The sequence below is a fragment of the Narcine bancroftii genome, chromosome 12 (genome assembly GCF_036971445.1).
Source record: "Narcine bancroftii isolate sNarBan1 chromosome 12, sNarBan1.hap1, whole genome shotgun sequence".
NCBI lineage: Eukaryota > Metazoa > Chordata > Chondrichthyes > Torpediniformes > Narcinidae > Narcine > Narcine bancroftii.
This window is the reverse complement of record NC_091480.1, coordinates 11,471,658-11,486,875: the sequence shown is the minus strand read 5'-3', so window position 1 is coordinate 11,486,875 and position 15,218 is coordinate 11,471,658. Positions and strand designations below refer to the sequence as shown.

General features: G+C 40.2%; 1 protein-coding gene across 5 annotated transcripts in view; it reads right to left on the bottom strand.

Moving 5' to 3' along the window:
* parn (poly(A)-specific ribonuclease (deadenylation nuclease)) overlaps window positions 1-15,218 on the bottom strand; it is a 95,841-nt gene that overhangs the window by 19,644 nt on the left and 60,979 nt on the right. For all 5 annotated transcript variants that reach the window (XM_069905086.1, XM_069905088.1, XM_069905087.1 and 2 more), the window contains one exon: window positions 1,428-1,617. In XM_069905086.1, coding sequence (XP_069761187.1) covers window positions 1,428-1,617 — 190 coding nt within the window. The remainder of the gene's footprint in view (window positions 1-1,427; window positions 1,618-15,218) is intronic.

The following is a 15,218-nucleotide window of genomic DNA, read 5'->3' as shown; positions in this document are numbered from 1 at the left end:
TGTTCATAAAAGGATGAACCATAAAATTGTATTTTGTCATCTTTGTAAACTGCTTATTCAAATTATCGTATAATTGTTCATTTAGGGAGCTTTAAAAAAAAATCATACGCCAATTCATCAGATTCAGCCCCTGGCCATTTCAGTGAAGTCCCAAGTTCTCCAAATTCAGCTGTGCTCATGACTCACTCTGCTGACACGCTAACATTTCCAGACTAAATGTTTAATTAAAAAGCAAGGATGTGTCAGAGGAGCTCTGTTAATACACTTCACGTTTCCCTTAATGGTTATCCATGATGTATTTAGAAATACCACAGCCACAATACATCTAGCAATGTACGAGAATATTCATAGATTACAAGTTCCTTTTGAAATGTGGTTTTGAATCGAATGGCTTTATTGGAAAATTAAATCCTTTGAAGTTGCAACTTAATTTGCAAATATAAGAACAGCAACAAAATGCTTTCATCTTAATTAATAGAAATTCTTCTATGCATAGCACTAGATAATTCATTCAGAAGATGACAGTGTTGTTGGTACATGCCAAACTTATCCATGTAAAAGCAAAATGGTGCACTGCTACATTTTTAGACTATTCCATTACTTAAATCTTGGAAGTTGAAGAGGTAATACAGTGGTTCTCAACCTTGTTCTTTTCACTGACATACCACTAAGTATTCCCTATGTCATCGGTGCTGTGATTAGTAAGGGATTGCTTAATGTGGTATGTGGGTGGAAAGAAAAAGTTTGAAAACCATTGTTTTAATCGTACCTCATTGACTCATTAAGTGGACAGTTTCATAACTCCAAAGGAAATGGGCTGATGACCATTTTTCGCAAGCAACATATTTCAGTAACAATTGGGTCTACAGCAGTGGTTCTCAACCTTCCCTTCCCACTCACATACCTCCTTAAGCAATTCCTTGGAGCACTGATGGCACAGGGATTAATAAAAGTAGTATGTGAGTGGAAAGAAAAGGTTGAGAACCCTGAGGTAATATCATTGAAGTGTACAAAATCCTTCAAGGTATATCCGGAACCAAGAACCACAGTCTCAAAATAAGGGGCCAGCAATTCAGAACTAAGACAATTGGGAATTTCTTTCACCAGAGGGCGGTGAATCTTTGGAGTTTTCCAACCAAGTCCTCAAAGTGCTCTGTTACTGATAAATTGCAGAGACTGATGGATTTCTGGATATTAAAGGAATCAAGGGATTATGTGATCAGTATTGGAAAGTGATTATTAGGTAAACAATGAGCTATGATCTTATGAAATAGTGGAGCATACAGGATGGAGCCAGAAAGCCTCCTCTTACTTCCATTTATGTTCATATTTCCTCAGGATGCTGTTATAATATTCCATTCTATTCCAAAACACTATTAAAATGCAATCCATGGGCACAGCCAATGGTTCAATTTGTTCACACTTACCTGTTGACATCAAACATCTGGCTCAGGTAAGGTTGTGGTGTGTACTGAGTTTTTAGCCTCTTCCTTTCCACTTCCCGCCAGCTTTCCTCTGTCCATTTCCGCTTGGTGTTCTTCTCCTCTTGTTTCTTTTCAATGTACTCTGCATATGTCTGGATCCGGTAACTCTCTGCATACCGACTGGTGTTCACAGCTACAATGAAGCACAGGTGAGAGAATCTGAAGCATCAGGCAAACAAAGACACCATCACCCAGACAGGTGTCAGGGCAGGGGAACAAGTGCAAAGCATCTGTTAGCTTTGATCACTTTCATTTCAGACAGGATGCTCGAAACACAACTAGCTGGGAATTCTTCTGTTTACTTATTTGTTTTTTTGCTTGACAATTAGCAGCAAATTTCTTGTAGTTCCAATAAAGATAAAAACAAATGCTGGAGGAACTCAGCAGGTCTCACAGCGTTCATAGGAGGTAAAGATATACCGTATAACTGATGTTTCAAGCAAGCCTGAGCTCTGCCTTGAAAAAAGGCTGAGGTCTGAAATGTTGGTTTACATATCTTTACCTCCTGTGGACGCTGCGAAACCTGCTGAGTTCTTCCAGCATTTGTTTTTACTGCATTACAGCATCTGCAGACTTCCGGGTCTTAATATAGGTGTCCACTTTTGCATGCATTTGTAAGCAGATAATTTCTAAGCCATCTCCAATACATCAAAGTCTGAAATTTCTACACCAACCCTCCACAGATTTCCTGTCGCCATCCCAGTCTCCAATGCCTCTTGAGTAAACATCACTTCCCCTTCTGTCCCCCATCTTTTCTCCTAGCAGAGCTCATTGAAACAATTCATCTGATGAGCAGGAAACCCTTAACTGTCACTTTCTCCATATTGTTGCTTCATGCTCTTGCTGGCATGTTCTCTTCATCCATTGTTGATGACGTGGACTCTCTTAATGGATCAACAATCACCATCCCCTCTGCATCCTCCTCCAGAATCTCCTTGTAATACTTGGCCTGAGCTATTACTTCTCCACAGATGCTGCCTAACCTCCTGTGACTTGTTGGTACTTCCCATCTTTATCTTCCTGTAAGTGATTGCACAGACTGAATTGCAACCTTGGCTTAATTGTGTCTCGGGGAAAATACTCACATCATCCTGAAAACCTGCTGTCTGTCTACATTTTTCATCTCCAACCCCACTCAAATAATGTGGCCTAATTATTTTAACTTGGACTCTGTCCCTCCTCCCCCTTCAGAACATTGGACCACACTACCCCAGTGCCACCCTCCCCACCTTATCTCGCCTTTCAAAACATCATTCCTTCCCACAAAGTTCACATTGGCAGAGCTTAGGAAGGACTCTGCTGTGTTATTGTACAATTTCATGGGTTGTTAAAAACAGATTTCTCAAATATGTCAACTTTAGCAAGATTCAAGATTCCTTTATTGTCATGTAATAAAATAGGTGAAATATTACACAAATTTTGCTTTAGTTTGCCGTAAGGCAGTCAGGACCACCGTCGGCCGAACTTGTCGGGCACCTCTTAAAATCAGAAGAAGAGAATCAAAAGGGAGTCCCTCAGGGTCACCAAGTGTCCAGCGCTCCCGCAGCCTCTGTAGCCACAGATTCCAGTCCAAGTCGTCGGAAAACTGAGCTCCAGATCTGAACCTCCGAAGCGCTTAGGAAGCCTTTAGCACCCTCTGCATCTTCTCGCATCCTGGCTCTGATACCAGGTACTCCTTCATCCAGTCTCCAGCAGTCCGCAGCCTGCGTGGGTTCCTCACCTCGAGTCGCTGCCTGTGTGTCCTTCAGCCACAGAGCCCCTCACTTTTGAGTGTTTTACTCCAATTCTTTTTCTCTCCAGAAATAAAACACTCTCCCCACATCACAGAAATGGCTATGTACATTCAACTAAACTAAATGAGTGGAGCTTATAAAGGCAACAATTGGATGGACTGCAGAGAACAAGTTCCTCACGGTGTGCTGCCTCCCTGGTGCAAGGGTGCAGGATATCTCAAATCGGGTCCAGGGTATTCTAAAAGGGGAAGGCGAACAGCCTGATGTCTTGGTACATGTGGGTACCAATGACATAGATAAAAAGGAGGAAGTTCTGAAAAAGGATGACAGAGAGATAGGACAGAAACTAAGAAATAGGACAGCCAGGGTGGTGATCTCTGGTTTGCTACCTGTGCCAAGTGCAACTGAGGACAAAAATGGAAGGTGAAGAAAAATGAATGTGTGGCTGAGGGGCTGGTGTAAAGGACAGGGTTTTGGCTTCTTGGATCATTGGGATCTCTTTTGGGGAAGGCATGACCTCTACAAGAAGGATGGGTTACACCTAAACCCAAAAGGGGTCAATATATTGGCAGCTAGGTTTGGTACAGCCGTCGGGTGCGGTTTAAACTAATTTGGCAGGGGGGTGGGAACCTGTATGATAGGGCAAAGGACAGAAAACATAAAACAGGAAAAGTTAGGTTAGGCAGCGAAAGTAAAAAATCAGAAAGAGCAAGGAGGGTGAAAAAAGCAAATCTGAAGGCTTTATATCTTAATGCAAGAAGCATTCGGAACAAGGTAGATGAATTAGCTGTGGAAATTGAGATAAACAAATATGATTTGATTGGGATTACAGAAACATGGCTGCAGGGTGGGCAAGCCTGGGAACTTAACATCCCAGGGTATACGATATTTAGGAGGGATCGGCAAGAAAGAAAAGGGGGTGGGGTAGTATTGATGGTGAGAGAAAGGACCGACACGATTGACAGAAAGGATATCAACTCGGAAGATGCGTAATCTATATGGGTAGAACTGAGGAATAGCAAGGAGCGGAAAACGTTAGTGGAGGTGGTATATAGGCCTCCAAATAGTAGTGTAGAGGTGAGGAAAGGCATTAAAAGAGAAATTAGAAAAGTGTGCAATAAGGGAACAGCTGTCATCATGGGAGACTTTAATTTACATATAGATTGGACTTGTCAAATTGGTAAAAATACAGAGGAGGAGGAATTCCTTGAATGTTTATGGGACGGTTATCTCGACCAATATGTCGAGGAACCAACTCGGGAGCAGGCCATTTTAGATTGGGTATTTTAGATTGGGCAATGATAAGGGGCTAATCAGCAATCTTGTTGTGCGAGGCCCTTTGGGTAGGAGCGATCACAATATGATCGAATTCTCACTCGACGTGGAGAGTGATGAAATTAAAACCGAGACCGAGGTCCTGAATTTAAATAAAGGGAATTATGATGGTATAAGACGGGAGTTGAGTAAGATTGATTGGGTGGTGTTTATGGGGGAGTTGACTGTGGATAGACAATGGAAAGCATTCACAGATCTAATGGAGAAATTGCAAAAATCGTTTATACCGGTTTGGCATAAAAATAAACCAAAAAAGGTGACTCAACCATAGATAACAAGGGAAATTAGAGACAGCATTAGGTCCAAAGAGAGAGCGTATCAATTGGCCAAAAAAAGTACCACAACCGAAGACTGGGAGCAGTTCAAGATGCACCAAAGGAGGACAAAGGGATTAATCAAGAGAGCAAAAATAAATTACAAAAGTGAGCTTGCGGCAAATATAAAAACCGACTGCGAAAGCTTTTATAAATACGTCAAGAGGAAAAGATTGGTGAAATCCAGAGTAGGTCCTTTGCAGTTGGAATCAGGGGAATAAATAATGGGGAATAAGGAAATGGCAGACCGATTAAATTCTTACTTTAGTTCTGTTTTTACAAGGATACAAATAACCTCCCAAGGATGTTGGGAAACATAGACACTAATGCAAGGGAGGAACTGAAAGAAATCAGTATCTCTAAGGACATGGTCTTGGGAAATTGATGGGAATGAAGGCAGATAAATCCCAAGGGCCTGATAATCTACATCCTAGGGTACTTAAGGAAGTGGCCATTCAGATAGCAGATGCTTTAAGAATTATTTTCCAGAACTCGATAGACTCAGGATCAGTACCCATGGATTGGAGGGTAGCTAATGTTACCCCACTATTTAAAAAGGGGGGTAGAGAAAAAGCGGGGAATTATAGGCTGGTGAGCCTTACATCAGTAGTGGGCAAAATGATGGAATCCATTATTAAGGATGTAATAGCGGAGCATATGACTAGCAGAGAAGGGATCGGACAGAGTCAACATGGATTTACAAAAGGTAAATCGTGCTTGACAAATCTATTGGAATTCTTTGAGATGGTGACAGGTAAAATAGATGGGGGAAGCGCCAGTGGATGTGGTGAACCTGGACTTCCAAAAGGCCTTCGATAAGGTCCCACATAAACGACTGGCTTCCAAAATCAAGGCTCATGGGATTGGGGGCAAAGTATTGATGTGGATTGAGAACTGGCTGGCTGGCTCGTTTTCTGAGTGGCAGGCGGTGACCAGTGGGGTGCCACAGGGATCTGTACTGGGACCCCAGCTGTTCACAATTTGCATTAATGATCTGGATGAGGGGATTGGTAATACAAACCGGAGGGCAGATTACTATTTGAATGGCAATAGATTAAGAGATGGGGAAGTGCAGAGAGACCTCGGGGTACTTGTGCACCAGTCTCTGAAGGCGAGCACGCAGGTACAGCGGGCGGTTAAAAAGGCAAATAGTATGTTGGCCTTCATATCAAGAGAGTTCGAGTGTGTAGGAACAAGGATACCTTACTGCAGCTGTACAGGGCCTTGGTGAGACCCCACCTGGAGTATTGTGTGCAGTTTTGGTCACCTTATCTAAGGAAGGATGTTCTTGCAATGGAGGGAGTGCAGAGGCGATTCACCAGGCTGATCCCTGGAATGGCAGGAATGACTTAGGAGGAAAGATTGCGCAAATTGGGATTGTACTCGCTGGAGTTTAGAAGATTGAGAGGGGATCTCATAGAGACCTATAAAATTCTGGCAGGACTGGACAGAATGGATGCAGATGGGACGTTTCCAATGATGGGAAAATCCCGAACCCGGGGCCATGGTTTGAGGATAATAGGCAAACCATTTAGGACCGAGATGAGGAGGAATTTCTTGACCCAGAGGGTGGTGAATCTGTGGAATTCATTGCCACAGAGGGCAGTAGAGGCATGTTCATTAAATCTATTTAAGAGGGAATTAGATCTATTTCTTCAGTGTAAGGGTATTAAAGGTTACAGAGAGAAGGCGGGGACGGGGTACTGAACTTTAAGATCAGCCATGATCTCGTTGAATGGCGGAGCAGGCTCGAAGGGTCGAATGACCTACTCCTGCTCCTATCTTCAATGTTTCTATGTTTCCATGTTTCTTTTCCTCTAGAATTTTCAGAGAGCAAAGATACAAGATTTTTTAAAAATCAGCATGACGACATTAGCTCACCTCAACCGTGGAACAAACCAGACAAGAAACTTTCAAGCTTTTTTTTGGATTATATGCCATGAAAAATAGGAATAAGGATCAGAGGAGAAACATTGTTCTTGGAGAATTGGCTTTTCAATTTAAAAAGGGCTGAGATTGAGGGATAAAAGACATAATACAGTCTTCAAAGACAGCGTTTCAAATGCACAATTTTTACCCGGGTGTGTGCTTCACCAAAGACAGGTTTCAAGAAGCTGACAATTCGCCAAGTTCAAAAACAGTGAGATGTTCAAAAGGTAGTGAATATATAAAACAAAGTCCCACTAGGTGACGGTGACCGAGGTGGCAAACTGTTAATTGAAACAGCTTTAACTATGCTTTGTCACCTTTCTATGAAACAGTTGTTCAAATCAACTATCTTAACAAAATCAGCTCGCACAAGCCAATGTCAAATGAACCATTTTTATTGGGCAAGGATGCAACTCCATCACTTCAGTGGAGTTGGTTTTTTAAAAAAATGTCAACAATAGAAACCTACCAGCATTATTTCACACCAAAGTTAGTTTTCAGCAGATTGCTTTTGACACACACGCCAATAGTTCAGTCAACAAATCAGCACATTGAACTGCCTTGTTAGTTTACCGTGCCCTATTGTGCGATTCAGATGGAGAACACAATATTCTAGTTTAAGTACAATTCAACAATACAAGAGGACATTGAAAAGCTGAACTTAGAAAAAAGGAATTTTATCAAAACACTCACTTATCCAACTTAAATGCAACAGAAAAACAAATAAAGCTGAAGTGAATCTTCAACCAAAAGCTTGCCCTAATGATTTAACTTCAGAGTTAACAATTCACTTCAAACTACTGCCCTTCTAAGAATAGAAAAAGGGAATGATCCTGGATAGAGAAGTAAAAGAACTTTGTAACAGCAGATTTGTGTTCTGCTTTACTGACTGAACAAATTCAATGGTTTGTACAACACTGGACTTTTATAAGATTTATTTTTAAAATAAAGAATGACTAATTGAGACTTTAATGCCAGATGTACAAATCAACACTATTGTACGTGCTTTGGGATTAATCCCACACCCATCGATCACTGCTACGGGTACTGCAGAAAAATGGCCTTGCTGCCTCTGGGAGGATTGAAATCCAACAAGCAGTTTACATACAGCAGGATAACTCAAGGTAACACGATATTTCTATCTCAACAGAGCAGCAGAGCAATTTTTGACTTGGTCAATACACATTTTCACCTGATCGAACAGAAGAAAAATAAAATACTTAACCATAGAACCACTAAGAACATGCAACACAGATTCACAAAAAATATCAGGATAGCAGTGGCAGCTCCTTTTAGATTTGCTCCAACATGCTGCTACTAGCAGTAACCCATCCCCAACTAGGTTTCTCCACGGCCCTAAATCAATGACTTGTGCACTCACGGTGATCCAATTAGAGAGCAGACCAACACAACGGTCAGGTAAATGAGAAAATCTGCTGATGCTGGGCCCTGGAGTAGTACACAGAAGTGCTGGAGAAACTCAGATCACGCATCGGAAGTAAAAGGTAGTCAAAACTTTGGGCCTGAGCCCTCCTTCAGGAATACGGGGGTGGGGGTGGGAAGAAATCAGGCAGGCACCAGCACTTCTGTGTATTGCATCTGCAACTCAACTATCAAACAGCAAGTGTCCCAAAAGAAGATACAAGAGTACCACTTTCTGTAATATATTTCTCCTATCAAGTGACAGTATCTTCAACTCCTTGAGAAATTAAGAACTTTGAAAAACAGCGATGGCTTCCTCATGTTGGAGTATCAATGAATGATCATCAGTCTAAAAGTCACACTGCAAGATATACTGAAGGGGATTTATGTTCAGAAAGCAATTGAATCTGAGGAGATTTGGGACATCAATTAATGATCACTTTAGACCAGTGATTCCCAACCAGTGGGCCATGTTTACACAGGGTTTTTTTTTAAATGTTAAATAAAATACTTTAAATTAGATAAAGACAAACGTGTTTCTTACAGAGCTGCCTTTGACTTGAAAATATTGCTCAGTGATTGCCACTAGTGGGCCATGGCCTTTTGGGCTGGAAGCCAGGTGGACCCTAGATCGAAAAAGGTTGAGAACCACTGCTTTAGGCAATGGAGTAATGTGTGCCTGTGGAACAGTACCCAGCAACCACCTCTGCAGGAAAAAGGGCAACTTCTTAGAAGCATAACTCAGTGACTAGTAAATGGTTCAATCAAGCCTAAGATCATTTCACACTACACACAAGAATTAATTTGAGGCAAAAATCTCCACCCCTTTCCCTACTGTTAATGATTTAGTGGGAAGGAATGCACTTGTTCAGTATCTGACTCATCACTGTCTTTTTGAATACAAATTCAAACTCCTGAAGGAAACTTTTCCATGCTCCTGTCTGAAACATATGATTCTTTCCAAACCGTCTACAAGCCGAGGAGTGCATATTGTCCGTAATTGTCCTTTCGTATCTGCACCGTATTCTCCTTTCTAAAAATAAAGTGCAATTCAACTTCTGTTTGAATACGAAGTCATGGTTGAATGAAGAAATCTTTGCTAAACATTTCCCAGCACATTTAAGGTTAAAAAAAATTTCACGTCATCTCACAACATTCCCCCACTAAAATTTCATACATGCATCTCAGAACCAACATGCTATTGAATGTCTCAGTATTACGAAACTAACTGATAACATTACTAGTTTTCAATCTATTAATGTATACAAAACTAATACCACATATGGTAGGATTTTAAAAATAAGCTATTGCCTTCCTTAATCACAGACCATTCACTTTGGTGTACAGTAAAATACTGGATATAGCTCAAAATTGAATGAAAATTCAGGGAGCAAAGCACGTTTCAGAAATGGAACATGAATTTAGCCATTTGCACTATTTAAATCCATTCTTTTATTATCATTATATTCTAGTTTACCTACCAATTGAATTTTATGAATGAATAAAATCCTGGCTTTACAACTTACCGTGTAAAGCTTTTGAAAATACTTTGCAAACAAAAATAAATTCCCCCAAAAGATCCACCTTTCTGCTGTCCACACCCTGACCAACTGCAGAGATGAAAAAATGGCAATGTACCATCAGGGATACAAACAGAAAAGCCACATCATTCTGTACTTGAATGGAACACTGTTAAGAGGAGGACAGATGCATACTGTGTGGTAGATGATGAATCAGCTCCTACCAGGCAGTATGTCTCAGAACAATGTCAGCCAGCCCGATGCAGACTCCCCAATAGCTATATTATCACACCTGTCCAGCCATCTGTTTAGGGCAAACTGATTCATTAATCCCTGGGGTGCGCTGTCACCACTTCTTACTGATTAATCCGAGCAATTGCACACACTCAATTGGATTTTGGTAACCCTGGCAAGCTGCTTCTGGACATGTGCAATTTCACTCCCAGTGAAACCACTGTTGCTACAAAATTATTTGGTAGATTTTTAAAAAAAAATGTGGACTCCAACCTCTGGCATTAAGTTCAGAATGTTAGTTGATGCAATCTTTGCCACCACCCCTCATAAAATGCAAGCCAATTCTCCAGTCACATAAGCATCTCCACACGAGCATTTAACTCAGCCACGATGGCTCGTATGGGACGATGATAGAAATCAGGATTTCATTGCCTGATGCCAGAAACAATCTTGGTCTCAATATCAGCAAGATCAAGGAGCTTGTTAGCACCCCTGTACCACCCAGGCGAAATATACTCCAGGATCACAAAAGATCTATCTGCACTGTTGAAACACCATTTTTTTTTGTTTCACTACAACAATGAATATTTTGTGATCAGAGTGCAACTTGAACCCAAGGCTCTCTGACTCAATTAGAGGAAATTACAAGATAGGGATTTGAACACGTGCATCCCAATTTCAGAGTTTTGACTCAACGAACAGGTACAAACTGTATGTCAAGAGATCGATTTAGAAAAGCACAGGTGCAAAGGATGGTACAATAAAACCCCCCAGTATCTGGCACCTGAAGGGATTGCCAGACACATGAATTTTCCAGTTGCTCGAGATTGTGTTGCGTGGATTGGCAAACTAACTGCTAAGGGACATCAATTTTAAAACTTTTCCACTATTTATTTTCCATGGTTTTTTTTTGCTGGTTGCTGGAGGTTGCCAGTTGCTTGAATTCCAGGTAACGGGGATTTTACTGTATTTGGAATCTGATCCAGAAGGTAGTTGCCACAAGCTGATCTTCCAGAGATGTCATCATAAGCAGGAAATGGATTCCACTAGCCACCCAGCTTTGCTTCGGTTATTTAATGGATAATCTTGTTGGAGAACGTTTGTCTTGACATTCTGGTGCCTTTGGCTCATGGAATAATGCAAAGCTCTAATATCCATACAATGGAATACGAGTTTTAATTCATAGGCACGCAAGATTAAACAAAGGAGACTAATGTGTTGTGACAAATTTAGTAATTTCACAACTAAAGAGGACCCCCTACTGTCAGACTTTATTGTACCATTACCTCATTGAATAGCTAAGGAAATATTTACAAGACAATTAAATCAATGATAGAATGCTCATTATTGATAGAAATAACAAGGAAAAACATCAAATGGGGGACAAATGGTACAAGTCCGTGAACCGATAAAAATACTATTGGAAAAGATTGGCAATAAACTGATATGAAGCAGGAGTGAACTGAATAGCCAGATCCAAGACTGTATTAAAAAGAATAGCTTTGGCTGATCACTATTACATCAGTACTTTGGAGCTTCCTGTACACAAAATGTCATTACACTTTCTACAATGCTGCTATATTTCCTTAGGAGCATTTCATTGATTGCGCTTTGAAACATCCTGAAAAGTCCTTTACAAATTCTTCGGTCTTCCTTTCATGCCCAATTCTCAGAGGAAAAAGAGTGGGCATAATCTTTTGAAGCTTAACATCACATTTCAACGTTAGCATGCTATTCTCCCATTCCTGCTTGTGAGGCATAATCTGGCCTCAGACACGAGTGTACCATTCTTGTTTGTTAATGTGCATGGTTGGGCTCCAGGTCGGACACAACTGCATTTAAAAAAAAATCCTTTCAAATCATCTCAAACAGCTATTTTAAATATATGATTCGGTGGCTCAATTGTCTCCACTTCAAATATTGATCCCTGCCCCCGTTTGCCTCCACAGGTGCTGCTCAACTCACTGAGTTGTTCTAACCGTTTGTTCACTAACCACAAGTGACCCAAAGGTGGACAAGAAAGCATTAGAACCCCAGAGGAAAACAATAATATAGAAAAGGGATTTTTTAAAAAAATCCTTTGCAGATTCTGAAGGACGTGAGGAATTGGTAAGTGGCCGGAAACTCATTTCTCTGATAATCTTTCACTTCCTAAATACTTCACTTTGAGCGTTACCTTCATGCAACAACATTTCATGAATGGTTTTCCAATTGAAAAGAACCCAAAATAATATTTTGCTGTCTGTCAACCATTTCCACCTGTGTTACAACCAGATTAAATTCTTCCCCAAGGCCATTTAATTTCAGCAACAAAACTAACTTATGAACAAAAATTTTAGATGCATTAACTTTACATTAAGTGGTACATCATGTTTCCAAGAATTCAAGTTATCTGACTTCAGAATATAGCTGGATCTCGTTATCCAAAAGGAAATAAGGGAAAATTAAAATGTAGAAAACAACCAAATTCACATATTATGCATCATTGCTGATCTATTCATCTGCCCTTCAATGACCTCTATCTGAAAATGAATTCATTAGCCCATTGATTCAACCTCATAGTGACTCATTCAACAATTAGGAAATGGAGACATTCTAGTCTCACGAGAAAAATTCAAAACACACGAAATACAATTCAGAAAGATGGTCCGGGCAATGAGAAAATTGTCAGAAAGACAGAGGAAGTCATTAATAAATGTACTCATTGGTATTGCTTTCTTTCGCAGTAATTGGTTGACCGAATTTGAAATTTTCCAAATACTTAGTGTTTTTTTTAATTAAACCAGAACCCACACACACATATTCATAACGGAGACATCTCTGATTTCCTGGGTGTGTAAGTATTGAAAGAGAAAAAAAAAGGTTTTTTTTAGAACAGCTATTATCAACGGGGGGCTTACAGTTCCCCGAAGGCTGCAGCACATTTTAAGTAAAAACTTTTGTTTTCTTTTCACCTCACTTAAATATTCTTTTATGTCGTCAGTAAGAGAGATGGACAGAAGAAACCAAAACTTGAGTGCTTCACAGAGAAGGGGGTCCCTAGACTTTGAGCAGAGTCCTTGAGGGCCATAGCTGAGATGACTGAGAAAGTCTTAGAGGAATAAAATGCCTCATTGGCCTGAAATGTATGGGGAAGTGCAATCTCAATGCTGAGAGATGATGACACCAATCATTTACATTATTAAAGCACTAAAGGTCACAGAGAAAAGTTCCTCCATCACTTCATTATTTTTAAATTCAACTCAAAAGAAAACAGAACATATGACATTCATTTTCTGATGCTCAATTTTAATAGCAAAAAATTAAATACTTGTTATGACTGGTAGTGGTAATTGAAAGAGTTTAAAAACAGCAAGGGATCCTTGTTTCTAATGAAAAACAGCAGTTTGAATTACAAATTTGGCTGACAAGAGACAACGTCCACTGCAGTTTCAATTCCTTTGTAGATTAAAACTTGCAATATTACCAGATTGCTGAAAATTGGAGAATACATAAATAAAGGAAATCGAGTGTAATAAACAAAGTAGATCGTGGCCAATCAAGTCAAGAGCAATCAGACAGTTTGGACAGAGCAGTTGCCCAGAAGGAGCACATTGTCTGATGGCATATTGGGCTGCAGGAAAGCTGAGAGAATCAACAGCCGCACAATATGTGCTTGATGCATATTCAAAACCCTTATTTGTTCAATGATTCATTTCTACAATTTGGCCATGACTCAGTAACAAAACCTTGGAGACTTGGCAAAGAGTGGAGTGTCAATAATATATTAAATTAAAAGAGAAATTCTAAACTACATCTGAAGGTAGAGTTCCACCACATAGGGTGCTTAAACTTTCTTTTGACCCCCACCCCCTAATGCTCCCAATTAAATTATTTTCCTTCCAACTCACTTTAGCATTGATGAGCAGTGAGCTCTAATCGACATACTGAAATGAGGGAACACTTGCAAAAGCTTGAATACCTTTCAAGTCTCAGTCCTTCTCACCAGCACCTGTCTTTCTGAAGTGTAGCAGAATAACGAAGAATGTATGGTGCAATATAATCCCAAATTGCAAGTATCATAGTATTCAGTACACTGACCAATAGAAGGGAGACTCTGCTTCACCATTACCAACCCACCCTGTGGTTGCACTTAATCTATGTAAAGTTTAATCAATATGTCAGAATTGGAAATCCTAAGTAATGAGACTGCATTATAACTGCAGTACAGATGTTATATATATATTTTTTTAAAGACTACTCAACTCCCAAAGGCACTGCTTATGCCTGGTATATGGACAAGCTGTGCTTTGGAATACAGCTCAGAAACACAATTTGTGTTGTTTATACTTTGTCTAAACCTTCACTGTTTCAACAAGTTCTGAAAATTCTGCCCAGAAGTCTCTCTCCATGGCATCTTTTAATTTAAAAACCATCAACATGCCAAATCATGAATTGGAAAGTTTGCACATCGAACTGCAGGGCAGCACAGTTGGCACAACGCTGTTAAAGCGCTAGCAATCGGGACCGGGGTTCGAATCCCACACTGTTTGCAAGGCTTTTGTACGTTCTCCCCATGTCCACATGAGTTTCCTCAGGGTGCTCCAGTTTCCACCTTCCCTTCAAAAACGTAGATTAATTGGGCGGCAGGGGTTCTTGGGCCCAAAGGGCCTGTAACCGTGCTGGTTAGCTCGAGGAAAAGAAATCTTCAGCAAACTAAATGATTTAGTTTGCAAAGTACTCGTACAAAAATGCAGGAGGAACTGCAGCAACTTGAAAAAGAAGTGACAGGGTAATTCATCTTTGATTGAGGCTTAAATATTTAAACACGATTCTGCAAATATAAACATATGGCGAATTGCTTGAGAAAAACATGAAAGTAATATTTCTAATGTAAAGCTATAGAGTGAAGAACGAAACTCCCGAGACTGGACAAAGGACATTTTGTATGTGATAGTGAATAAGCCTGCACTGATGATCAATCCTTCAAGTATTTCATTCAGGATGCACTTTGATCTTTATACTTGAGGGATTACTGAGTAATGTTTCCATTTTTCATGCAAAAAAAGGATGATTCAAAACTCAGCAGCAAGTTTCCTTCGTCCAGAATCCACAACGTACTACTAATTTATGTAGTTAGGAATAAATGCTTGAATTATCAGCATCTGTGCCGGCCATGTGGCTTCAGTCATTTTTCAGTGACTCTGACCTCCCGTCTGTGATTAAAAACAAGCTCAAAGATTCCATATCCATGGAACCATGTTCATT